Source organism: Muntiacus reevesi, unplaced genomic scaffold, assembly GCF_963930625.1.
Source record: "Muntiacus reevesi unplaced genomic scaffold, mMunRee1.1 SCAFFOLD_115, whole genome shotgun sequence".
NCBI lineage: Eukaryota > Metazoa > Chordata > Mammalia > Artiodactyla > Cervidae > Muntiacus > Muntiacus reevesi.
The window spans coordinates 216563-242918 of record NW_027077863.1 but is presented as its reverse complement, the minus strand read 5'-3'; the positions used below and the strand labels follow the sequence as shown (position 1 = coordinate 242918).

The following is a 26356-nucleotide window of genomic DNA, read 5'->3' as shown; positions in this document are numbered from 1 at the left end:
AAAATTTCAGCTGTCTTCCTGCTTCAAAACAAAAGACCAGGAGGTCAGAACTGAGATGCTTTCTAGATAAATGTTTCAGTTCACTTTCTGGAAAGAACAGACTCAGCATATGGGATTTTACATAAATCTTGAGATCGAGAGATAAAATGAAAAAAATAATTTTACCCTTAAATAAACCTCGAAACAAAGTTACTGATTTTCAACAATTCACAGGACACGCTTTAAAACACAAATTCCAAGTGTTTTAGATATTCATTATTTTGTATGAAAATGAGAATCTACATTCAGCATGACTTAACATATGTTAACTTGTCCTTGAACAAAACACACCTAATTCAAAGTAACAAATGATCTACTCTTAAGAATGCTAATTAGCCAGCTTTAGATAACATGCCAGAAAAAAAAGAGGGGCTAAAACTTTCGGCACAGGCAATTACAGACTGCAGTACACAAATGCAAGTCCCTTAGAGCGGCGTCTCCCAGCTCTCAGCCCTTTCCAAGTCACTCTGGAAATGTTAAAAGTGTTTTGTGTGCAGCTTTTTAGCCACTAGGGGGCAGGGGATGCCCAGTTCATTCTGCACAGCTCCTTACACAAGTAAACATTTAAAATAAACAAATATTTTAAATGATCATAATTGTTTCAGAAGGCATCTTCTCACATAAGCAAGGTCATGAATCACTGTCAAGTAAAACTGAAGTAGCACCAAATCAATAACAAGAAACATTTTTATGGACTTTGAAACTTTAGAAAGCATTTGTATGTTCATTATCTAATGTAATCCTCAAATAAATTCCATGAAATAGTTATTATTTTCCCATTAGAAATTACCACATACTATGTCCTTAGTGACTGCCCAAGAAAAGCTGAAATCTTGAGTGTTACACCTATTAATGCCAAGGTCCCCGCCCCACCCCATGGGAATGCTGGATGCTAAAACTGACAGGGATTTTCAGCTCAAGATGGCAGACTAGGACACATTTACTTTCTGTTCCTTCTGAAACCATACTTAAATAAAAGTGTAGAAATACCAAAATTAATAAGCCAGTAAAAGCCAAGAGGTTGTGGAAGTCATCAACTACAGAAAGATTTCAACATATTTCGAGAAGGCAAAAAATGAAACCGAGTGATGAATAAAATAACTAAGGAAAGACTGTCCTAAGGAGGGTCTGCACAAAGCCAGTTAGCTTTCAGTGAGTTCTGGTTATAGCAAAGGGCAAGGAAAGAAGAGGAGCTGAAAAACAAGGAAATTAAAGTTATTTTAGGGAAAAAAGTTAATTGTATGAGCTCCAGAGACCACTCAGCCTGCTGCCATATCAATCCATGGATTACAATGGATTGTTGGTAAGCAAGACAAGAAAATAAGGAAGAAACAAAAATGAAGAGATTGTTCCTTACTGAACTCTTCTCAAATGAGATCAAGGAATTATGGTTAAATGCCACAGCTGTAAATCATTTCTGCTCCTAGAGAGGTCAGATAGGGCTTATGATATTTCTCGCTTTTTTCAGACATAATTTAGGTCTGAGAAAAACCTTTTGTGTCCTCCAATCTCAAATCTTCTTGGGGATGGAAGTCCAAATTTACTCTGACATACTATAAAAAGAATCTCAAGAGCAGAGGGCAAACTAATTTATAATATATGAATTATGTCCAGTGTTAAATAGATTTTAAACTAAAATATATAAATAAAGTTTCACTGATCAATACAATTCTGGGTTCTGAAACCTCTACATGTCACATGCCTGCTGTGTAACACACAATGTCAGCCCAGGAGAAAGAAAACACTCCAATGAAGTAAGCCAAAGAAACAAGATTCAAACTCGATAAAGCCATGTTAGACTAGGAGTTTTCAGTCCTATCCTATTCTTTTGAAGCTTCTACCTTGTGAATAATAACATGTCTCCCTTGTCCTAGACACCCAAGAGTGTGACTTCTCTCCTGGGCATAAGAATCTTTAGAATTATATATGGTAGTAAAGAGTGGACCCAGCTGACATGCTCACAGTGACCAAACTGTACTGACTGACTGAAGCTGACACAGGGCTCCACTATGAAGCTGCAATAAGTGATGTGTTTGCTTTCTCAACATGAATGAGCTGCCTTACTGAACACACTCCAGGAAGGCCACAGAAACAGGCTTCTAATCCATACAGAATAATGCACTGGTAAATTTCTTTCAGGAAAGCCCATGATTTATCTAGACTATCATCTTTACATATCTGGATCCTTCAAACTATCCCAAAGGGAAAACCTCCGCTGGTGCTATGCTGACAACTGGTGGTCCTTAACCTGCCTCTTCTGAGATCAGAACCCAACGCAGCAGGTGATCAATTCATGAATTGAGCAAAAGAAAACCTACAGGGTAGGATATAGACTCATTATAGGTATGACACTTAGGGCTAAGTGCCATAAGGAGGACAAGAAAAGAACAGTAACACGTGAAGCATGTATGGCGGGGAGGCACCACAGCCCAGAGCAGGTTTGGGTCACATCCTGGCTAAGCCATTACCATCTGCACACCCTGAAGAACAGTCTAAGATTTAACTGTTGTACCAAATTTCTAAAAAGAAGTGAAGAAAGAGGCTTACCCGCCAGAAAAGGACGTGGTGGGGTGCAGCACCTGGCCAGGTGAGGGCTCTGCATTCCGGCTGGTGATGATGGCAGAGGAGCCGCGGCGGAGAAGCTGCTCCTGGCTCCTGGCCTCGCAGAGAAGCTGGAGAGGTCCCCACAGGTGCTGGACCACCCCCGGGAGGGTGGGTGGCTCCTGCAGTCAGCTTTGCACAGGTCTCTGAGACCCAGGCAGGGAAGGGCCGGCAGATACACACGCAGGCACCAAGGGGGCTGCATGATGAGGAGCTAGATGGGATGAGCTCTGGAGAAGGAGGCCCCCACGGTCCTGAAGAGTCTCTGCACGGTGGCCCATCTGGTGCCAAACACCTGCCACCCACAGTGGGAGGTCTCAGCGGCTAGAGAGCCCGGGAGGGGTCGTGCACTGGGCCCCGCCCTTTGCCCCGGAATTTGCAGTTTCTCTGTGACACGTATACCATGGACGCGTCACAATTGCCAGGCTGAGTCCTCCTCCCTCCAGGGCGTGTTTGACCGCGAGAGGAGTAAGAAGCTAGGGAGACGCTCTCGCAGTTTCACATTCTATTCTCGGGTTATTTGGCGCACAATACGGGCAATTTACTGTGTAAACTTCTTTCTGTGCTCCGCCGCCGGCGCCGGCGCCCGCTGGGCCGGCGCTCGCTGGTTTTGCGCCCTCGGGGTGCCACCACATCTGGCCGGGGTCACCCCGCCGCCCCAGCTCCTGCTTTACAACCTGGTCGCAGGCTGCTCAACCAGGATCCAGTGCCCTCATCGTCCGGGTTTTACAGCATGCCGAAAAGGTGGTACCCAATCCAGCAGGCTGGGTACTCCCGTGTGGGCGGGCTACCCCTGGCGAACTTGAGGGAGCGGCCGAAGCAGCAGCCCGTCCTGTCCACTCGTAATTCCATGATGTTCGGACCTTCGAGAACCGTCAGAATTCCTCCACCGGGGCGCAAAATTACTCTCCTGCGTTCACTCCCTGAGCTACCTGTTCAGGTAGCCAAGGCTGGGAAGCCGGTACCAACCAGTCACCGCCCACTTCCTCGCGCAAAGGAGAGTAAGGCCATGGTCCAGGAAGATCAAAGGGAAGGCGTGACAGAGGAGGAAGGTCACACAGAGGCCGAAGGAGAGGACAACGGAAAGATGAGTCCGGACCGCAGCGGGGCTATGACAATGACACCTAGGCCCCAGGAGACCGGCGGGCTCCTCCCGCCCCTCCACTGCCCTCCCGAGCCTCCAAACCTCCTTCCGGGGCACCCAGGAGGCAACTTCAGTGAGAAAGCCCAGGTGTCTCGGACGAAGCCTTCCTCCCAAAGCCCCGCCATCTGCTCAGACGGCACTGCTGGAGACGGCCGGCCTCCCTCGCAGCCTGGCCCCCTGGCCACGGTGCTCTCTGCCCCAAGTCCGCGCTGCAGCCTGCTGCCCGAGAGGCCAGGAGAAGTGGTGCTGGGTGAAGACCACCAACCCGGCTGCCCAGAGTCACCGATGTCCGGGAAGGCGCTGCAGCGTGAGCCACCTTCAGACACCCCGCGGAGAAGCTCTTCTCCCCTGGGAGCCGCCGGCAGTGGGCGCCCCCGCAAGAGGACGATGCCCCCGCTGCTTTTTCTGCCACTGCCGCCACCGCCGCCGCCACTGCCGCCCCCGCTGCCGCTGCTCTGGGGTCGCAGTGACCTTCCCCCGCCTCCGAAGCTTCCAGCCATGACTCGCGCCAAAACCCGGGGCACTCTGAAACAAAACAGGGACCGTCAGAGGAACAGAATCCTGAGGGATGCAAGGAAGGCCATGCGACGCCGCAGCGCCGCCCCGCCTGCCCCAGGGACCACAGGCTCCCTGCCTCCGGTCAGTCACACGTTGCAGGTCCCTCCTACCACCACCAACTTGGCCGACCTGTCCTCCAGATTCCCCAATCTGGCTGGCCTTCCACCTTGCCTGACACCTTATGTGGATCGGGTGGCAAGACACACAGCCCCCGTGGACTCTCATTCTGCTAGTCCTGCAGATGCTCTGCCTCCAGTTTCCAATCCCACTGTGGGAACTGCCCTCAAGGAGGATGCGGGCACTGCGTGTGCAGTCAGAGCAACACCACCTTCTATTTCTGACCTCTCCACACCCCTGAGCACCCCAACCCTCCCCTTCCAGCCACCCTCCGACAAAAATGAACCCCCAACACCCATGTGTGTAGATTCTCCCCCTCCCTCATACTTACTCACCCCTCTTCCAGACCGCCCCATCGCTCCCCCTGCTACAACTTCTACTGGAGTCCCTTTTACCACCACAGTCACAGCATCTCCAAGTGTAACCTTCCTGTCTCCTTCAGATCAGGACGTCACTGACATGGACACTACTCCCCCGGCTCATGCTGTAACCTTTCAGTCTCCCCCAGGTATTGGGGTGGAGCAGACACGCACTGCAGGGAGACCAGACACCACCAGCGCCATTTGTGCCGACGGTCTCCTGCCCTGCTTCAATCTTTAACTATGCCTTTCACTCCCAAACCAACCCTCACCCTACATTTGCAGCCACTGATGGGCAGCAGAGAGCCTCTGTTTTTCCCAAGCCCCCATCTGGGGCTCCGGCTGCTGTCTTCCCCGGGCCCCCACCTGGGGGTCAGGCTGTCGTCTTCCGCGGGCCCCCACCCGGAGGTCAGGCTGCCGCCATTCCCGAGCCCTCATCTGGGGCTCCGGCTGCCGCCTTCCCTGGGCCCCCACATGGTTATCAGGCTGCCGCCTTTCCGGGGCCCCCATCTGGGGCTCCGGCTGCCGCCTTCCCCGGGCCCCCACCTGGGGGTCAGGCTGCTGCCTTTCCCAGGCCCTCATCTGGGGCTCCCGCTGGCGCCCTCCCCGGGTCCGCACCTGGGGGTCAGGCTGTCGTCTTCCCCGGGCCCCCACTCGGAGGTCAGGCTGCCGCCTTTCCCGGGCCCCCATCTGGGGCTCCGGCTGCCGCCTTCCCCGGGCCCCCACCTGGGGGTCAGGCTGCTGCGGTTCCCGGGCCCTCATCTGGGGCTCCGGCTGGCGCCTTCCCCGGGCCCCCACCTGGGGGTCAGGCTGCTGCCTTTCCCGGGCCCTCATCTGGGGCTCCGGCTGGCGCCTTCCCCAGGCCCCCACCTGGGGGTCAGGCTGCTGCCTTTCCCGGGCCCTCATCTGGGGCTCCAGCTGGCGCCTTCCCCGGGCCCCCACCTGGGGCTCCGGCTGCCGCCTTCCCCGGGCCACCACCTGGGTATCAGGCTGCTGCCTTTCCCAGGCCCTCATCTGGGGCTCCGGCTGCCATCTTCCCCGGGCCCCCACCTGGGTATCAGGCTGCTGCCTTTCCCAGGCCCCCACCTGGGGCTCCGGCTGGCGCCTTCCCCGGGCCCCCACCTGGGTATCAGGCTGCCGCCTTTCCCGGGCCCCCACCTGGGCCTCCGGCTGCCGCCTTTCCCGGGCCCCCACCTGGGGGTCAGGCTGCTACCTTTCCCGGGCCCTCATCTGGGGCTCCGGCTGGCGCCTTCCCCGGGCCCCCACCTGGGACTCTGGTTAATGTCTCCCTGGGAACCCCATCTACGGCCTTGGGTCCTGTCTTCCCCGGCCCCACTGTGTAGGACTCCAGCCAGTGTCTTCCCCATCCCTCCATCTAGGGTTCTGCCCACTCTCTCCCCTAGCCCCCCATCTACAGCTTTTGGTCCTGTCTTCCCTGGCCCCCTCTCTAGGGCTTTGGCTCTTTCCCTCAGTCCCCAAATTATGGCTTTAGGTCCTGCCTCCCCCAGCCCCCCATCTATTGCTTCAGCTCCTGTTTTCCCCAAACCCCATCTATGGCTTCGGCTCCTGCCTCCCCCAGCCCCCCACCTATGGCTTCGGCAGTTATCTATGCTTCAGCAGTCAGCATCTCTACAGATGTCAAACCAGTCTTTGACATCAAAGCTATGGATGCACCTCCTCCTCAGACTTTACTTTCTAGTCTACCTCTGACTCCAAGGACAACCACTACTCATACCACATGGCTCTTCCTGGTTCTGAGAACACAGCACCCAGTGGCAGCGATGCCTGGACCCGAGCCTCGACTTATTTATCTGTGGACGTGGTCAACAGAGGTACCCATGTTTCAAGTGAAGCTTGAAACCCAGAACTCACCATTGAACCCACATCTGGGGCCAACAATAGGAAGAAGCCTAACAAGTCTATTCCACTGGGAAACCCATTAGCCCTAGCACAAGATGAAAAGCTAACCTCTTCTGCAGTCCAGCCACCCAGAGGAAGGATAATGGATTCGGGTTTACCAGATCCCCTGTCTTCCACCACCACCATCAACATGCAGCCGCCCTCTGTCTACAGCTCAGGTATTTTCCCCAGGGATGTATCTGCTACTTCTGGTTTTGGAATGGATACCACAGTGCCCAGTCCTGGAGACAGTAGCTTGCTGTCTTGCTAGTACCACATGAGGCCCACTGTTGATGGGGCTGCAGCCTCTATGGCTGGTGGGAGTTTTGGGTTGGTGTGAATGCCCTAGGCCTCACTTATTCAGAAGCATCTGGCCCACCTCACTTTTGCACAGAACTGTGTGGGACACCCAGCACCACCTGTGTTCCTACTGTGGCCAGATCACCTTGGGCTCATCTCATTGCAGCTGGCTGCTGCAGTAGGAACAGCAAGCCCCCATCCCAGCATCCGGGCACGTATCTGGTTCCAACTTGAATCCAAACGCCTGGGGTCTCCTTCAGCCAAGTCCAGGTGGTAGAGTCACGGCAGGGGAAACCACCATCCTTATGGTTAGAGGTCGGGGTGTTACCACTTCCCATCACTGCACCCAGGACCCACATGAGTGTAGACAATCTACAGTTACAAATCCCATCACCATGAAGAAGAAATTTGTGTCAAGGGACAAGTCAATTTCAACTTTTCACTAGAACAACACTGCATCCATTGGATTTGCAACTGTGAGACCCACCCCTGGCTTGAAACCCACTAGAAGTTCCACCTGACTTCCAAACACAAGGGGTCCACCTGTCCAAGATCCAAGTGGTGGTGGTATAGGAGGGAACGTCATCATTCCCAGGAATGGAGGACCTGGTAGCCACACTTCCCATCAGTACAACTGGGACCCACCTGGCCAATACACCATGGGTGAACACATGGAAGGAGCCACATCTCATCTCGGATGGGAGGCCCCAGTGTCAGCACCTGCCACTGGGCTCGGAACTCACATATGCAAAGCACAGAGCGGGTGACGGGGGCCAGCACCTCACCCGCTGTGACTGGGTACACTTCTGCTGTCCCATTCACACAAAGCACCCAGGCCTCCCCAGCCCAAACCCACGTAGTACGATGGGGGATAGCACCATATATATTTAGAGAGGAACGTCTGCACTCAGAACTCCTGGGACCCCAACTCAGGGCACCCCTCTGACTTTGGAGGAGCACGATGTTGCCTTTAGCAGCAATGAGCCAAAGGACCACACGCTCAGCGATATGCACGGGTAGGTGTGTGTTGTATGTGCATGGGTGAGGAAGGTGGGTGTGTGTGTCGTGCAGGCTGAGAAGTATCTGAGCCCAGTTCAGAACTACATACCAGAATTGAGAAGTTCCATGTGGAGGATGGAAAGTAATCTGCATGTATCATCCACTATGCCATCCCTGGTTTGACTGTAAACTTGGCCGACCCAAACTTCTGGATATTTTCCCTACACTTGGAACTGGCAAGTTCTACAGCTGTCTTTAGCTGCTTCCTCTCCCCCTACCCATTTGCCTCAATGGACACTTATCTTTCCCAGCTTTATGGGCAAATATGTATATAGGTAATTTATATATAAGTAAAAACTTATTCCTGTTAATCTACTACTGTTTGTGTGTCTTTACCCATTGATATATATGAGTCATGATGTGTTGAGGCAGACTTAAGGTTGCAAAATTTTCTGGGTCCCAGTGACTGGGTTGTGGAGCTAGGCATACATTATGACCATGTGTGCTGACTTCTGAAATCTGCTTTGAGTGTAAGGAGTGACAGTCCAGGAAGAACTAAGGTCCAGAGGAGGGAGAGACAGGGCAGCTCATCCTTACTTCTCTATGTCTCTCTCTCTCCCCCTGCACCACTCGAACCACACCAGAGGCCAGACAATCCCTGATGTGTGAAGAGGAAACACACTTGATGGTTTTCGTTTTTGAAAACGTTTAAATGTCTCTTTTGTGCATCTTTTGATCCAATTGAAACTGAGGCCAGTCATCTCTGTATGTTCCCACTTCACCCAGAGAGGATGGACTTTGTATCCAGGTTCATGTGTCTGGAGAAACAAAGGAAGAGTCCATGCCTGCTCTGTAATTGTTGAAAATTTAAGTTTACTTCAAGTTGATCATACTGCTTAAAGTATCAGAAAAGATTCTCTTCAATAACTGGCTTGGCTCTGAGATAGGCTGCTAAAATACCAAACATAAGAGGTATAACTGTGTCCAGTTCTAGCAGACCCTAGAGTTTTGCTGGGCCTCCAGGAGGTTCAATAAAGGCAAAACTCCTGACTCTCTGTAGCCTATCCTGTAGTCAGAGGGGAGAACAGAAATCAGTGTAAATTATCTGACAAGCTGGTGGTGTGGTTTAGTTGCTAAGTTGTGTCAGACTCTTTGCAACCCCAGGGACTGTAGCCCACCTGTAGGCTCCTCTGTCCACAGGATTTTCCAGGCAAGGATACTGGAGTGGGTTGCCATTTCCTTCTCCAGGGGGTCTTCCTGACCCAGAGATCGGGCCAGGTCTCCTGCATTACAGGTGGATTCTTTACTGACTGAGCCTCCAGGGAAGCCTAGTAACAAACGCAACAGAGATTGAGCAGTGTATGGGCAGAGAAACAAGGTGTTCCAGTTAAACAGTAGAACAGGATAAGTCTTACTGGGAAGGTGGAGTTTGAACAGTGTAGCGGGAGGGAACTGAGTCAGATACCTGAGGAAAAAGCATTCCAGATAATGGGAATAACCTCTCCAAAGCCCAGAAGAAGGACACCAATGCCCTAAGGGAAAAGCTAGTAAATAATGCGGCTGGAAGAAAGTCAGAAAGTGGGAAGGGAGAAGAGAAGAGGAAAGGAGGATGGAGAAGATGTGGATTGAATTGTGGCATCATCATTTATTGATTGTGTGATCACAAAGTTAATTCAACCTTCAAAAGTTTCAGTGAAATCAGTGATTTTCCTATGGCCAATTTACCTCACACGAGTTTGGAAGGATAAAATAACACAGGGAAATGAATTATAAGCCACTGTTATTATTCTACACATAAAGACAGATAGACAGACAGATATAGAGAGTTAAGACAATTTTTTTGTCCCCCTCCACAGATTCATATATTGAAGCCCTATCCCCTTATGTGTGATGGAATTAGGAGATGGAGTTTTTAGGAGGTAACTAGGTTTAGAAGAGGCCATGAGGGTAGAGCTGTCATGATAGGATTAGCTCTTATAAGAAACAGAAAAAACACGAAAGCTTTCTCTCTCCACCATGTGAGGAGGACACAGCAAGGAGATGGCCATCTACAAGCCAAAAATGGAGGACTCACCTGGAAGTGTTTCTGCCTTGCTCTTAAGACTTCCCAGAAGTGTGAAATGTCTCTTGTTTAAGCCACTTAGTCTATGCTATTCTGTTATAGCAGCCTGAGCAGACTAATACAGGCAGGTGAGTAGGGAAAGGATAACTGATAGCTACATAGATGGAGATAGAGCATGCATATGTATGCTTTATGAATTACTTCAAATGTCCTCACCAGGCAATTCAAATAGGAGATTCCCATTTTAAAGGGAGCATAAAAGTGCTTGCTTTCATGAAGTATACAGATGGAAAAATACTGCAGCCTAAAAATGCACAGCACTGAGCCTAATGCAACATTTCTGAGATTAGTCCTGCAAAACAAAGAACACCATCACAGAGAGGCCGACAGCCTCCTCCCGGCACCCTGCCGCCTGATTCATTTACTCCAAGTTGTTCCTTCCGACTCCAGAGGATCAAAGCTCCTGTTGCCTGACTTCAGACACTCTCCTTCCCTACCAGAAGCAGGGCTGAAATACAGTTTGCTTCTAATAGTTCCACACCTTCTCTCGGCCATGCAGGACAACATCACCAGGGACAATTTTTAACTTTTAAAATTTATAATGCTTTTCATTAAAAAACAAAAATCCTTCAAAGCTGAAAACAACAATTCTGATAAGGCAAGCACTTAGCAAATGTATGAGATATAAAGATGATTTTGAATTTCATGTTTTAATGCATTTACACAGTTGAAGCTACATCTAAATAAATGGAAATATTGTTATGAAAATACTATGTGGACATGATAGCATCTCAAATACAGAAATTCAACTTTTATAACCCCAGTTCCCCTCTCCAGAGACAGTTTTTGGCCACAGGAATGTTGCCCCCATAATTCTAGACATTATGTTTATCTGCTGTATCCATTGTAGATCCATTTTAGCACCCTAGCATGAGGCAGGAAGATAAACTCCTACCCCCACTACTTCTCATCCCTCTTCCCTCCAATACATCATATTCATTTCATCACTTCTGCTGCCTCTCTTCTGTAATGCCATGCAATTTTTGCTGGCTTTTATTGAAGGGAGAAGTAGTAGCCTAGTGGCTAAAAGCCTTGGTTCTGGAGATGGACCACTTGGCTCGGAAGCTTTGTTCTTCAGTATATTAGCTCTGCAATCCTGAGCAATTTACTCAACCTTCCTGGGCCTCTGTTTCCTCACCTGTATGATGAGGAACTGGATGATAACCACCACTGCGTGGATTTGCTCGTGATGATGCAAATAATAACACATCTGCAGCCTTCAATGTCCAACACACGGAAGCTCTCAGGAAATATTAGCTATAGGACATAGCTACAGTACTCACTTTCACTCTAATCTCATCATTTTCTTTATGCCTGAGACTGCTTGTGCCCCCAGTTCTGTCTTTCCCCTTGTACAGCTCACCTTTGGGCAATAGCATGTTTGCTTTACCTGTGATGATAATATTTATAATTTGTTATGCAAACACAACAAAGTGTCCTGTGTTTTATTTACAGGTTGATGCTATGGGTTGAAAACCAGTAAGTTAAATTAACTAAGTTCTGCTCGGTCCTGGGGACAACAGAATGGTAGAACTGTATTTCCCTCTCTGTAGGCATGATGCTCCTACTTCTGTCTCTATCATCAACTGTTTAAACTCATGCTGTATTTCAGTTTGCTTTTTCCTTCAACTGCTATTTTCTCACAAAATGTCATCACTTCTCCTAAAATCTGACCCACCTTCTTTTGTTCTCTTGAACCATTTCCCCAGAATAAACTATTTTTAAAATGTTCAAAGGCAACACTGTTTCCTTGCCTGGATCCCCTCCTCTTTCAGAACCCTTGCCCCTCCCCCTCCTCAGTTTGAAGCTCTAAGACCAAAGGAAGCATAAGACCCTGAAAGAAAAGAGACCAAATTGGTTTCAGGTTAGACTGGAAATAACCACTAGTTACTGATCATGAAAACGGCATAATTCTGGCCCCATCACTCCTAATTTCCTTGCCTTGTGGGAGAGTTAACAATCTGGATTTCAACCAGTACTTCAGGTCATTATGAGCCAGGTAGTCCTTATTCCATACTGTGCCCAATACTGGTCTAGGCCACGAGTGAGATCTCACCTAGGGCCTCTTACATTTCTTAAGATTAGAAATTTTGTGTGGAACTTCAGGCTAAAACTCTCGTTATTATCAAGCAGGGCATTTTCCCCACATATACCTCTCAAGAATTAGCAGGCGGCTTGTGGAAGATTTGAGAATCCCAGACTCATGAATGCATGTCTTTCTTGTCGCCGATATTTTCTTCTCAGAGATCCAGAAACACCCTTGCCTATGCTGAGCCCACCCAGGCCCTCCCTGGACCGGGCGCTGCCGTCACCCAGGGTGACGAGAGGCGAGGGGCTGCCTGAGCAGCAGCTGACGCCTCACGTGAGACGGAGCCGGGCGCGGTCCCTCAGCAGCCCCGGGACAGGGGTGCCGCCCTCAGACGCTCCTCTCGGGCCTGGAGAACGCCGCGGGTGCTAAGTGTTGGAGCCACAATGTGGACCTCCCGTATTTGCCCAAGGTGGAAAGGCTAGGAGAGACAGAAAAACAAAACAACCTTGAGAAACAGAACCAGGCTTGAAAAGTTCTCTCTCTGAGACAAGTGGCACTATTGTCTTAAATTCACGCTAAGTTGGAGATCACACACCTTTGGTTTTTAAACTGGCAGATACTTGTTTTACAATGTTGTGTTGGTTTATGCCATACAACAAAGCAAATCAGTCATAATTATATATACATATATAATATATACGTTATATATAATATAAACATATAATTATCTATATCTGTATCTCCCCTTCCTCTTGAGCCTACCTCAGCCCTCCCCTCACTCCCCTCCAGGCCATCACAGAGTACCAGGCTGGGCTCTCCGGGTTATCCGGCAGCTTCCCACTAGTAGCTATTTCACACGTGATAGTGTCTATATGCCAATGCTACTTTGTGGCGACATGGATGAACCGAGACACTTTCTTAGAAGTAGGTTTTCAGAACATGGAGGAAAAATGAAAGCTTATGTCCAAAGAGATGGGGATGTGTGTGGGGGAGGCGGGGGGACAGTGAGATAAAGGGTGCAAAACATAAGCTCTGTCCATTTTTAATTTGCTGCTGGACTAGCCCAGGCTGTTGTACAGAAATCTGAAAACACTAAATGTGGTGAAATAGCCACATGGACAATTGCTCAAAAATACTTTTCTGTTCCCCTTGAAACAGAATGATTTTACTGATTTCATCAAATACATACCTCAAAGTGATGACAGAAAGTTGAGTAAGTTATGTGCTGGGAATTGCACTTATGATTATTAGCAAGCACAATTACAGTGCTTACACTACAACAAGTACTATTTTAAGTGCTTAGCAAGTGCTTAAGCCCATTTAATCCTCACAATTGCAATCTTAGGTAGGTATTATTTATAATACTGACTTATTTTTTTGAAACTGAGGCCCAGAGAGGTTAAAGAGCCTGTCCAATGTCGCACAGTAAGTAGATGGCAAAAACCCAGGATTAAAACAAACCATCTATACTTTCATCACTTTGCTATGTCACCTTATTACAAGTTATGTTTAGGGAAGGGACAAAAATGACAAGACTCAACTAAAAGGAAAAGGGAGAAATGAGAAAATGACTGATCCTAGAAGCTAGGCAGGGTTTAGGCTCAGGAATTTCTGGTGATGAGGTCTAGAAATAAGAATAAGAACTTTTGGGGAATATTAATTTGGGGTAGTATCTGAATCCATTGAGAAATGACTTTGTTTTCTTTAAAATTTATAAAGACCAGTTGGATGAAGAGTCATAAAGGAGAGGAAAAGAAGATGGTGGCTTAAGTAACGTCTTACTTAAGTAACCTCTTCCCTCTCGTTAGGACTTCCTGGGTAGCTCAGTTGGGAAACAGTCTGCCTGCAATGCAGGAGACCCCAGTTCGATTCCCGGGTCAGGAAGATCCCCTGAAGAAGGGAAACTGCCCACTCCAGTACTCTTGGGCTTCCCTCGTGGCTCAGTTGGCAAATAATCCGCCTGCAATGCAGGAGACCTGGGTTCGATCCCTTGGTTGGGAAGATCCCCTGGAGCAAGGTATGGCAACCCACTCCAGTATTCTTGCCTGGAGCCTCCCCATGGACAGAGGAGCCTGGGGGGCTATGGGGTCTCCAAAGAGTTGGACATGACCGAGCAACTTTTACTTTCCTTCTAATTAATAGAGGTGAGAGGACCTGTGGAGAAGGACAGAGCTCTCTCTACTAGCTGTCCAGACATGTAACCAGAATGAACAAGGAGAAAAACGGCAACCACTGTACTGGATCTGATGATCCCGCAAAGCCAAGGATTCAGGTTTTTAAGAATGGCTTATGATGGCAAACCTGCTGCATGCCGCTATTCCACTAAGTGTGCTTCCAGGCACACATCTTAACTGGGGTAATAGTTCCTAAGAGGTGCACATTTGTTCGGTACGGTTGCTGTAATATTACTACAAACTTGGTGGCTTAAAACGAAACACATTTTCTTACGGTTCTGGAAGACAGAGGTCCAAAACCAGTTTCACTGGACTGAAATCAGGAGTTGGTAGGACCATTCATGCCCCCTCTAGAGGCTCTAAGACAGAATCTGTTTTCTTGTCAGCATTCCTTGGTTTCTGGCTGCATCAATCCAAACCTAGCTTCATCATCACTTTCTCTTTGGAGTCAAATCTCCCTCTACCTCTCTCTCGTGAGGACACCAGTGATGACTGAGTGCCCATCCAGGTAACCCAGGAGAATCTTCCTATCAATAACCTTAATTTAATCCCATTGGCAAAATCCCTTCTGTCATTTAATGTGACATTCACAGGTTCTGGGCATTAGAATATGGATATTTAGGGACAAGGGTATTATTCAGTACACAACAAGGAAGATACAGTTATGTTTCTCGGTTGCAGGAAATGAAGTTTAGGAGAGCAATTTTTCCCAGGTTTTACAATCTCCAGAGTTGAGGTTTAAATCCTGGCAGTCAGAGTTTAGGACACACTCTAAACAATTTCAATCTGTGTCCTTAACTACTGCAGACTACTTGGTTAAGAGTCACACACAGGTATCAAGACCCAATTGAATAAAACATGATGTACTGTCTCATCTTTCACTTGTGTATTTCTGAATCTGGCCCAGCGCAGAAGAGTCCAGAAAATTGTTAAGCAGGGTTACTAAGAGAAAGCATTTCCTGTTTGATCTGCACTGAGTAATGAAAGGTTGCTATTTTTTTTTAATTGAATATGCCACCAAGTAGTGTTATCACCATTTTATATACTCAAACAACCAAACAACAACAAAAAGCTATGGATGCAAAGGTGTCAGGGTCATGTCTAAAGGCATCCTGCTGGAAAAAGAGCTGGGTACCAGATGCCGAGACCCGGATTCAGCCCATCCGTCCTGACTAAGCACCTATTCAGAGATTGTGACTCACCACCCAGCACCTGAGTCTTTATATCCCAGCTTCAAGATGGAAATTAGTTGAGGGATCACAGACACTTGTACTAATCACCAATTCATAATCTGCTAACCCCTTCCTTTGTGGGAGAGAACCTGACATTTCTAAAATCCTTTTCTGCCTGAGAGCGAGCAGAGCTGCCCTTGCTCCTCTGGCCATGACCTACTGTGCTTTGAAAAGGAGATTTGGCAAGTGCAGCTGCAAACACATCTCCAATATCACACATCTATGGAAAATTCCAACCAGGTTTTAGGCCCAGTCACATTACATTTTTCTGAGGATCAGTAATGATTTGCTGCCGGGGTCCAGCCTCGGCAGGATCCAGGGGATACCCTCAGGATGAACGGCGTCGGCGAGAGAGAGAGAGAGAGAGAGAGAGAGAGAGAGAGAGAGAGATGAGAGACTAGCATTGATAGGGCCAAGTCTGCGAGAGAGAGAGAGAGAGAGAGAGAGAGAGAGAGAGAATGACCAGACGCGGGTGCAGAGAGTCTGGAAGAGTCTGGCAATGCTTTATTTTTTACCATAGCTTTTATACCCTAAGTTTGTACATTTCTAAGGGGAAGATAGTTTAACATTACGTCAGCTTGTCCTTCACGAAACCAGGGTGTTTTCTGCATACTTCTTTGTTTATGAGGGTCTTGTACATTATCTTCTGGCCTTGGGGCCTATTGACATTTTATGACCTAGGTGAATGCAAAGCTGTTTTCCGTAATCTATTCTTTAATGAACACAAAGGTCAATCCTTTTGCAGAAGTTATCAGTTAAATTTATCTAAAAGGTTTACCACACAAAGACTCTGCAGCTCCAGTGAGGCAGCCCCTGTTTAGCATTCCTGGTTAAAATTAACAAATTTAAACTCTTATTTTTCTAAATCTTTAACTATAACCACTTTTAGAATAATATTTTTATGTTCTCTCATAGGGCTTCCTCACCCCCGAAGGGCTCTGTGCCTACTAAAGACTTTAGGTGATCAGGTTCTTTATGCTGTTTTATGATTAGGATATTATAAGCAATCATGCATATTAGTACCAAGGACCTAAACGCATTTGCCAAACAAACTAAAATACCAGCAAAGGAGTTTAAATTAAAACACTCCTTTCACCCTAAATAATCTCATAAAATACCACCACCTGGGAAACTTATTGATTAAAATTCTAAATTGATTCTTATTTGGGAAGAGATCGGGGAAGGCCTTCCTGCCTGTGTCAGAGAAATTAGGGAGTAGTCCATTGAGGCAGGCATCAGAAAGACAGATATCATCTTTAAGGTGAGAGCCGGGGGCAGCTTTCCAAAACCCCTGAAAACCTGATTCGCCTTGCCCGTCAGGTTTTCTCCCCTATGGCCTCTTTAGGGGTAGGGTCTCGTGTGTTGGCTCCCGGCAATTTGCTGAGGATCAGTAATGCTCTCCGTATGCTAGCTGACAAGGGCATGATCTCTGTGCTTATTATATTCCATTTGTCAGTTCCTCTCTGACACAGTTGTCCGCAGGATTCCTTAGGAATATTTGAGTTATTTAGGCACTATTTCAGGAGTTGCTCCTGCCTGTATCCTCTCATTTCTTAATCAACAATTCCCAATAAGTAATTCAGCTGAGGTAGGTTATGAGAGGCATTCTTCCCTACTCCATGTGAATCTACACCCTGGACATCTGAATCTTCATGCCCTGTAAGTTTCAGATATGTGACATCTCATCCTCCCCATCATCACTATTTTCAGGAGTCAGGACCACAACGGTGACTGGCAAGTTCATCAACCTTTCCATTTCTTTCCCTCTTGATTGTTTCAGAGTGATTGGCGAGAGACTGTGCGTTTCGATTTTTTGAAAAGCTCAGTGGTCCAGAGACAATACTAGAATTCGGCCCTGGAGAAACACACATTCTGCTCATTGTTCTCTCTCTCTTATAGAACAGAAAAGAGACTCACCCATCACACAGTTACGCAAGGTTTACCTGCGTGCACTGCTAAGGATTTGGATAAGACTGCTAATACTCCGTGTTTCCTACAGGAAGATACTTTGCATTCCATAAAATTAAATCCACACCATATGAGAAATTTAGTCTAACCTCTTATCTATTGATTCATGAGGTTTGGCTCACTGAGATTTCCCCCTCATTCTACGGTGAAAAAAGGGAATTGCTGGCCAAAGACATCATCAAATGTTTATGTTTCCAAGTTTGCCAGTTATCTTTAACTCTATTTGGGTTGCCTTTTGCTATGCAGAATTCTTTCATTTTTCTGAAGTCAAAGCAACTCTCTTTTTTCTTTATATCTCAATTTCACACTCCGCTTAGAGAAAGACTTCCTCATAACAAGATACAAATTCTCATCCTACAGGCCTCTAGGTATTTGTTTCTTACCATGGGACATTACTCAACATATGCTATACAGGCAGTTCTCACTCTGAACAGTTTGCTCATGCATGAATTTCAGTTCAGTTCAGTTCAGTTCAGTCGCTCAGTCATGTCCGATTCTTTGCAATCCCATGGACTGCAGCACGCCAGGCCTCCCTGTCCATCACCAACTCCCAGAGTCCACCCCAACCCATGTCCATCGAGTTGGTGATGCCATCCAACCATCTCATCCTCTGTCGTCCCCTTCTCCTCCTGCCCTCAGTCTTTCCCAGCATCAGGGTCTTTTCAAATGAGTCAGCTCTTCGCATGAGGTGGCCAAAGTATTGGCGTTTCAGCTTCAACATCAGTCCTTCCAAAGGACACCCAGGACTGATCTCCTTTAGGATGGACTGGTTGGATCTCCTTGCAGTCCAAGGGACTCTCAAGAGTCTTCTCCAACACCACAGTTCAAAAGCATCAGTTCTTCTGCATTCAACTTTCTTTACAGTCCAACTCTCACATCCATACATTACAGTTATTTAATTAAATAATGCCTATCCCACAACAGAACAAACAAATTTCAGATACCGGCATGTATTAACTGTGAGGAAGTGCCAAACTTCACAGCTGTTATCAAGTTCACAAACCACCACGGTGATGATAGATGTATATCACAATTAGAGAACAGTCAGGCCCCATCTTTCAAAGTCTCTGGGCTAATTTGGCCTTGGAGTACAGAATGAAACAGGGCAAAGGCTAACAGAGCTTTGCCAAGAGAACACACTGGTCAGAGCAAACACCCTCTTCAAACAACACAAGAGAACCCTCTACCCATGGACTTCACCAGATGGTCAATACCAAAATCAGACTGATTATATTCTTCACAGCCAAAGATGGAGAAGCTCTATACAGTCAGCAAAAACAAGACCAGCAGCTGACTCTGGCACAGATCATGAACTCCTTATTGCCAAGTTCAGACTGAAATTGGACAAAGTAGGAAAAACCACTAGACCATCCAGGTGTGACCTAAATAAAATCCCTTAGAATTATATAGTGGAAGTGACAAATAGATTCAAGGGATTCGATCTGATAGTGGCTGTAGAACTATGGATAGAGGTCTGTGACATTGCAGGGAAGGCAGTGATCAAGAACATCAACAAGAAAAAAACGCAAAAGGCAAAATGGCTGTCTAGGAAGGCCTTACAAACAGCTATGAAAAGAAGTGAAAGACAAAGGAGAAAAGGAAAGATATCCCCATTTGAATACAGAATTCCAAAGAATAGCAAGGAGAGATAAGAAAACCTTCCTCAGTGATCAATGCAAATAAATAGAGGAAAACAATAGAATGGGAAAGACTAGAGATCTCTTCAAGAAAATTAGAGATATCAAGGGAACTTTTCATGCAAAGATGTTATAAACAGTGACACATCCCAGAAAAGTCAAGTCAGAAGCACTTCTAGAATAGTGATGTGAGGAACTCTGTGGATCCTCTTCCCAATAAAAAACAAATGATCAAAGTATGGAAAACAATTTAAATATGTCTGGAAGCCATCCTAAGGTCATATAACAAATGGAGAAATACTTATTCAAGAAAATCTGCTAACTTTTAGAAGAACAGAGTCAGTGCCATCTGAACCATGCCTTGCCCCCTTCCTTTCCCAGGTATAGTGACAGGAGGTCTAATCTAGGCTTGGGAAGTTAAGAAGATGGAGTAAGTCTTTCATGACAGTCCAAGCCTAGGGTTATGGTATCTGCCAAGAGGAGCAGACCACCTATTTCTCATCCCTTCCTCTCCCAGCTTCATGTGGCTAAAGCTCTATTTCAGGCAAAAATGACTGAGAAGGTAGAGGCTCTCTTCCTCTACCTGGGCCTTGTTGTAGGACAAAAGTTCCACAGCAGCCATGACAGGCTGAGAATACTAGACCTTAAGCATCCTCGTCTTAGTACACGAGTATAGCTGAGGTTCCATGTTAGGAGGAGAAAGCCAAGACGACCATACAGTATCTTTGCCTAGAACTCTGCTCATAGAACATGGGTGTCTCTGCAAGAGAAACAGGGTGCTGTCCTCACCTTAAACTCTGAAGCAGTAGCAGGTACATTCTGCCCGGGAAGAAGAGGAAGCCTAAAAGCACAGAGCACTCCATACTTCTCCTTAAGAGGACTCATCTTATATTGAATGGAGTGTGGAGAAGTTCAAGCCTAAGGACACTGGAATCACCAGTGGTGATTTTGGTGATAAGTAAATTAGTTGGGGCTTATAGCTCTGTAACAGCAATACGAGAAAAGGCAGAACAGCTAGAAGGTTAGTAGAAATAACTGAGGAAAGAAGTAGCAGGGTCCTCCTGGGGGTGGCGGAAGCCTTAAAATGTGACCTCAAAGACAACTCCTACAGAAGTTGTAGAAGCACTGGAATCAGATTGTTTCTGTTCAAGCAGAATCAGATCAGACTTCAGAGTAATTTATTTACCAGGGTGTTGTCAAAACAATAGAGCAATCAGCTAGAAATTAGCATAGGCTAACTGTGGCATCTGATACCAATGCAGATATGCCATCTGCAACTAAAGCAGTATCCTCAAAGGGAGTTCACTGAAAGAGATAATCAAAGAGGACAGAGATAAAACCATTTTAACCCAGTGGGGTAGGAGGAGTCATACTCAAGCCTGCACTCTCTAAGCTCAACATTAAGGGTTGCACATTTGGGGAAAAACTAATTTCACTCAGCTAAAACAAGCAACTAACTAGAAAATAAATGCCAACAAACAAGTAGACTAGTTAACAATGATAGCCCTAGAAATAGGGAGTTAGTATCAGAACTGCTACAATGTATTATCAAATATCCAGTTTGGAACTAAAAAAGTACCAACTATGAGAAAGGCAAATAAACAAGAAAGCATAGTTTCAGGATTTAAAAGAACAGGCAAAGGAAACTGCATTTTAGAGAGCCCAAATGTACTTTGAGGAGAGAAACTCTAAAGTAGCTATTACAAACACCTTCAAAGAACTAAAGAAAGTCACACTTACAGAATTAAAGGAAGATATGATGATAATGTCTCATCTATTAGAAAAGATCAATGAAAAATAGAAATGATAAGTTGAACCAAAAGGAAACTTTGGAGTTCAAAAAGCCCAATAACCAAACAAAAATTCTGCTTCAGGGGTCAACAGGAAATGGGAGTTAGGAGAAGAATAAACCAGTAAACACGAAGACAGGCTGATAGAGATCACAGAATCTGAGAGCAGAAAAAAAATAAGAATGAGGAACAATGAAGAGAGCCTTGGAGAAATGTAGGACACTATTGAGCATACTAACGTACGGATCCATTCTTCATGGATTCTGCATTTGCAAATTTGACGACTTGCAAAATGTGTTTGTAACCCCCCAAACGGACACTCAGCGCAAGTTCACAGTCATTTACAAACTTATATAAAAAGTAATGAATCATCTGAGTCACCCAAAACATGTTCTAACTGAGGTCAAATCAGGCAACACACTGCCCTGTCATTTCAGCTCTCACACGGAACAAGTTTCTTTTCTGACGTATACTTAGTGTCAAGTTTTTCATGTTCTTGTGCTTTTTTGTGATTTTGCTATTTTAAATGGCCTCAACTGTAGTGAAGTGCTGTCTACAAGCACAAGACGGCTGTGATGTGCTTCTTAGGAAAAAAGGTGTGTTAGATAAGCTTCATTCAAGCATGACTTATAGTGCTGCTCACTATGAGTTCAATGTAACAAATCAACAATACTTTACATTCAGGAAAAAGAAGAGGGGATTTGTTTTGTATGTGACACTGCTCCATAAAGTGCTAAGGTAATATCCATAGTATGTGATGAAGCTACGGAAAGGTAGAGTTTTACAGATAAACTTTTCAGATAACTTGTAGATTTGTGAGTTGATGAACAATTTTTTAAAAATGCAGTGTACAGATTGCTTTGAGGCTGAATTCCAAAGAATTTTATGGTCAAACAGTTAATGAAAACACGACCAATTCCTTACACAGTCTTCTAAAAAACAGAAGAGGACAGAATACTTCTCAACTCATTCTATTATTTCAATTTACCCTGATGCCAAAACTGGACAAACACAAGAAATACCCATACATAATTTGAGATAATGTGGGTGTGGGATTTGATCTATTCTCAAGAATGAGGACTATTTCTGGCTTAGAAGTGAACCACAGTTCTGATGATAATAATTCATATTAGTATGTGTCTGTGTTGTAGTGCTCAATTGTTTAATCTTCAGTCTTAAATATTGTTTCATGGCTGCAATTCCATCAAACAATATGTATATAATAAATTACCTGCCCCCCAATAGAGAAGAAAATCTTAAACAGCTGCAGTGATTATTATCAGAAACTTTATATGCAGCCATAACATCAAACAGTGCTGCTGGTGTTTAGTCGTTCAATCATGTCCTACTCTTTGTGCCCTGAAGGACCGCAGAATGCTTCCCTGCTCTTCACTATCGCCCAGAGTCTGCTCAGACTCCTTGAACTGGTGACGCCGTTCAACTGTCTCATCCTCTCTGGTCTCCTACTCCTCCGGTACTCAGTCCTTCTCAGCATCAGGGTCTTTCCCAAAGAGCTGGATAGCTCAAACAGTGATACATATATAATTTATCATGTGATCAGATGATAATAGTCTTCTTCAGCCAAAGCTGATAAATCACAAAAACGAAGGACTGAAACCTGATGCCAAAATAATTTTCTCTTCCTGTGTTAAACAATACAGAGACTGAGCAAACTTCCTCTGACTATGTTAAACAATACTGAGAATAAGCAAAGTAAAATTAGGTTTTTGCTCCAGGGAATACTCCCTCCTAGAAGAGAAGGCTGAGCAAATAAGAGCAGTTGACTTGTGGAGACGAGACTTACTTGTCACACCGCACTTCAAAACCCTCACTTCCCTGTACGTGCCAACCCAAAGCAGTTACAGCATAAACTCTGCCCGGTCCCAGCTGGTTCCCTCTCTTGCAAGATTCACCTGAAAATTACTCTCTAAAATTCTAAAACCATGCAACTATTCCCCACCTCCCCGGTTTTCCCCTTCAGAGATGTTACCAAGAGTGTGACAGCTATAGTGTATTTTCCCTTATTGCAATATGTCAAATAAATTTAGCTTTACTGGATTCAGGATTTTCTGTTGATCTTTAGGGGCTGTTGGCACACCCCTTAAGATTTTTATATTCTATTGGACAGTGAGTTTTTAAAGACAGGCTCTTATACTCTACTCTCCAAGTATATGTCAGAAAGTACCTCCCAAAAGAATGACTGCATTCACCAGGCAGTTAAGAGAAACCTATGAAACTGAAACACTGCCTTTTATTTTAAAAATAACTATAGTGGAAGAACAAATGCACTACAGTCTCATGCTTTAGAGACTAAAAATAATAGTATGTTTTTCATTGCTTTCTAATTAGTGTAGAAATTATCTAAAATGGAAAAATGAAACTCAGAGGATCATATCAGCCTAGAGAAGCAGTAAAATTTGCCACATTTTATAAAGACAGCATTTTAAAGAGAAAAACAGAACATGTAGAAGGGCTTTGAACTAAATCATTCATAATATGATAAGTAATCTACTCCTAAAAGAGGTTTAAAGGTATTTGACAGTATGGGAATGTACTTATTTATTCAATAAATATGTTTAAAAAAATTTTTTTTAATAAATATGTTTTAATAACTACTATAGGTTGAGTCAAGTTTTTGGAACTGGTGCATAATGGTTAACAAAGCGAATGTTCTCTAAATACATGGGACTTGTATTCTAGTTGTAAGAAGGCAAATCTTTCAGAAGTTAATGCATACATAAATATAGAATTAACCACTTGCGGGAGGAAATACAAAAGTGAAATTTCAAGTATCTTACATAATGGAAATAATAGATGACAGGAATGAGATATGTTTCATCGATCTTAAATAAAACAACACACTCGATCTGAGGAGGAAGGACTGAGACCATGTGAAACTCAGCGCTCCACGGGGCCACAGAGAGCTGGACAAAACTGAGCCCACGACGCACAGGAGACACAGCTCAGCGCCCGAAGCTCTGTTTCCACACGGCGTCTCCAGAAGCGTCAGACAGAGTGACTCTGAGAGAAGCTGCAGCTGGGACTGGTTATGGAACCCTAACAGAGACCAGCTACTGCAGGAGACAGCATTCTAACTCACTGACTGCACTGGGCATTTTCAGTAAACACACATCACAATGCTTACCTAGAATGTACAGGACATAACCTGGTCTGCATTAATACATTTAGGTATCTAAACTCCAAAAGAACACACAAGTGGGATAAAAATCACTTAAGCATGAAACATACACACTTACCCAATCATAATTCAGTACTAAATAAAGAGTTTGAGTTGTCTCAAGGCCCTCTGTGCTGAACTAATTCTTAGAAAAGCACATTTTCCCAAGTCTGAGTCAGGAAGAAATACAAAATAGGAACAGGCCAATTGCCAGTAATGAAACAGAACAGATAATTTAAAAACTGCACCCAAAACAAAATGCCAAGACTAGATAGCTTTTACAGGTGAATTCTACCAAACAGAGAAAAGTTGTCATCTATACTTTTCAAGTAGACTCAAACACTGTTAGCCCACAGGCCATACTTTGAGCAACAAGTGTGTAGGGACTATAGCGATAGCTATGTGTAAGCCAGTGTCAGTCTCCAAGGAATTTCAATAGCAATCAGCAGGAAATGATTGAGCAGGTCCGCAAATCATTGTCGACTCTTCCTGCAGAGGTCTTAATCTTCACTGGGAACATGCAGGTACCCAGAGTCTCTGTCCTGGTCTAAGTAAGGCAGACCAGAGGAAACAGGCTTTACGTAGCGCAAGCTCAACCACCATAAACGCTGCGGATGAGGTCGGCAAGAGTCGGATTTTTCTGTTTGTTTTCGTTTTATTCATCTATATATGCACAGTCTCTGAAACAGAACCTTCCTTTAATAAGAGTTCAATAAGTGTTTGTTGAATTAGATTGGAAGTAAATGAAATCTTTCTGGTCTTATTTTCTAGTTCACCTTAAATATTAAGACTTCTAGTGACATATGGGCTGATTCTCAAAGAGTGTATTTGCTGGAATTATGCTTTCAGATTCTTGCTGTTCATACAGATAAGAAATGGCTCAATATCTTTACTAACTTGAATTCAGCAGCTTACTCTTACTGGGTTTCTGACATCAGAAATACCTAACTTGACTACTTTTCAAAATCATAACATGGATAAATCTAAAGAGCTTTTCTATTTAGTATATCATGATCATAAAATTCTTGTTGGAAAGATTATTTATTAACAATCCAGCAGCACTCGGTAACCACATTAACACTTCTTAATAAAAAGTATAATTAAATAAGATTTTAATGATGCTAGTATCTCCTTAGAATTTTTAATGTGATAGAAAACTCAGTGCCCTGAGTTTATCATGGAAGCCTAGATTAAAAGCCTAGCTGTCTCATTCTTCAGCAGTGTAGACCCTCTGTAAAATAAGAAACAAACATTATATATATGCATATATATTGGTCAGGGCCCCAGTGTCTGACACAGATCTCTTGGACTTGTAGAGGGAGATACTATCATTACTCTTTGACCCAAGTTCCTGACACAAAGCTCTTGAGACTTTCGTTAATTTACTGAGTGATGGGACCATCTGACACAGAGCTCCTAAGTCCTCTGTGATTTCCTAGGTGATAGGAATATCTTTCTGTTCTCTTGGATGGAGGATGGTCACCAGAAAGAGCAAGCTGGGAGCAGAACTTTGGGACTTTTGGTCCCATCTCCTATTCTCCAGGAGGGGAAAAGGTTGGAAGTGCAGTTTGTGATCATGCTAACATTAGGAATCCTCCATAAAAACCCTAAAAGTACTGGGTTCAGAGTATTTCCCCGTTAGTGAACACACCTACGTGCGTGGAGGACAGCGCATTTCAATTATAAAAGGTAGACTCTTGCACTCAAGACCTTTCCAGACCTCATCCTACGTATGTCTTCATCCAGCTTTTCATTTGTAACCTTTATAAAATATAAAATCAGTGAACTGTTTTCCTGAGCTCTATGAGCTGCTCGATCAAATTACTGAATCCAGGGAGGGTACTGTGGGAACCTCCAATTTGCAGCCAAGTTGGTCAGAAATTTTAGGCAACCCGAGGATCTACTACTAGTGATTAGTATCTGAAGTTAGGGGTTGGGGGAGGGGCAGTCTCACAACCCTTAACCAGCAGCCTCTATGCTACCGCTGGTTAGTGTCAGAACTGAATAAAGGATATCAAGCTGGTGTTGGAGATTCAGCGTGGGAAAAATCCCAGACATCTGGTGTCAGAAATCTTATGAACGAGTTGGCCTCTGCTGCTGTTGTTGCTATTTAGTCGCTAAGTCATGTTGAACTGTTTAGAGATACCACCAGGTTCCTCTGCCCATGGGATTTTTCAGGCAAGTACACTGGATTGTGCTGTCATTTCCTT

The 26356-nt window shown here is 45.2% G+C and overlaps 2 protein-coding genes across 2 annotated transcripts in view; both read right to left on the bottom strand.

Moving 5' to 3' along the window:
- Positions 1-3492, bottom strand: part of LOC136155194 (exocyst complex component 1-like) — a 60810-nt gene extending 57318 nt beyond the window's left edge. The window contains 3 exon segments of the mRNA XM_065917057.1: positions 2587-2711; positions 3186-3328; positions 3432-3492. Coding sequence (XP_065773129.1) covers positions 2587-2711; positions 3186-3328; positions 3432-3492 — 329 coding nt within the window.
- Positions 3136-26356, bottom strand: part of LOC136155193 (uncharacterized) — a 51181-nt gene continuing 27960 nt past the window's right edge. The window contains exon 4 of the mRNA XM_065917056.1: positions 3136-4309. Within this exon, the coding sequence (XP_065773128.1) occupies positions 3855-4309 (455 nt within the window). The 3' untranslated portion in view covers positions 3136-3854. The remainder of the gene's footprint in view (positions 4310-26356) is intronic.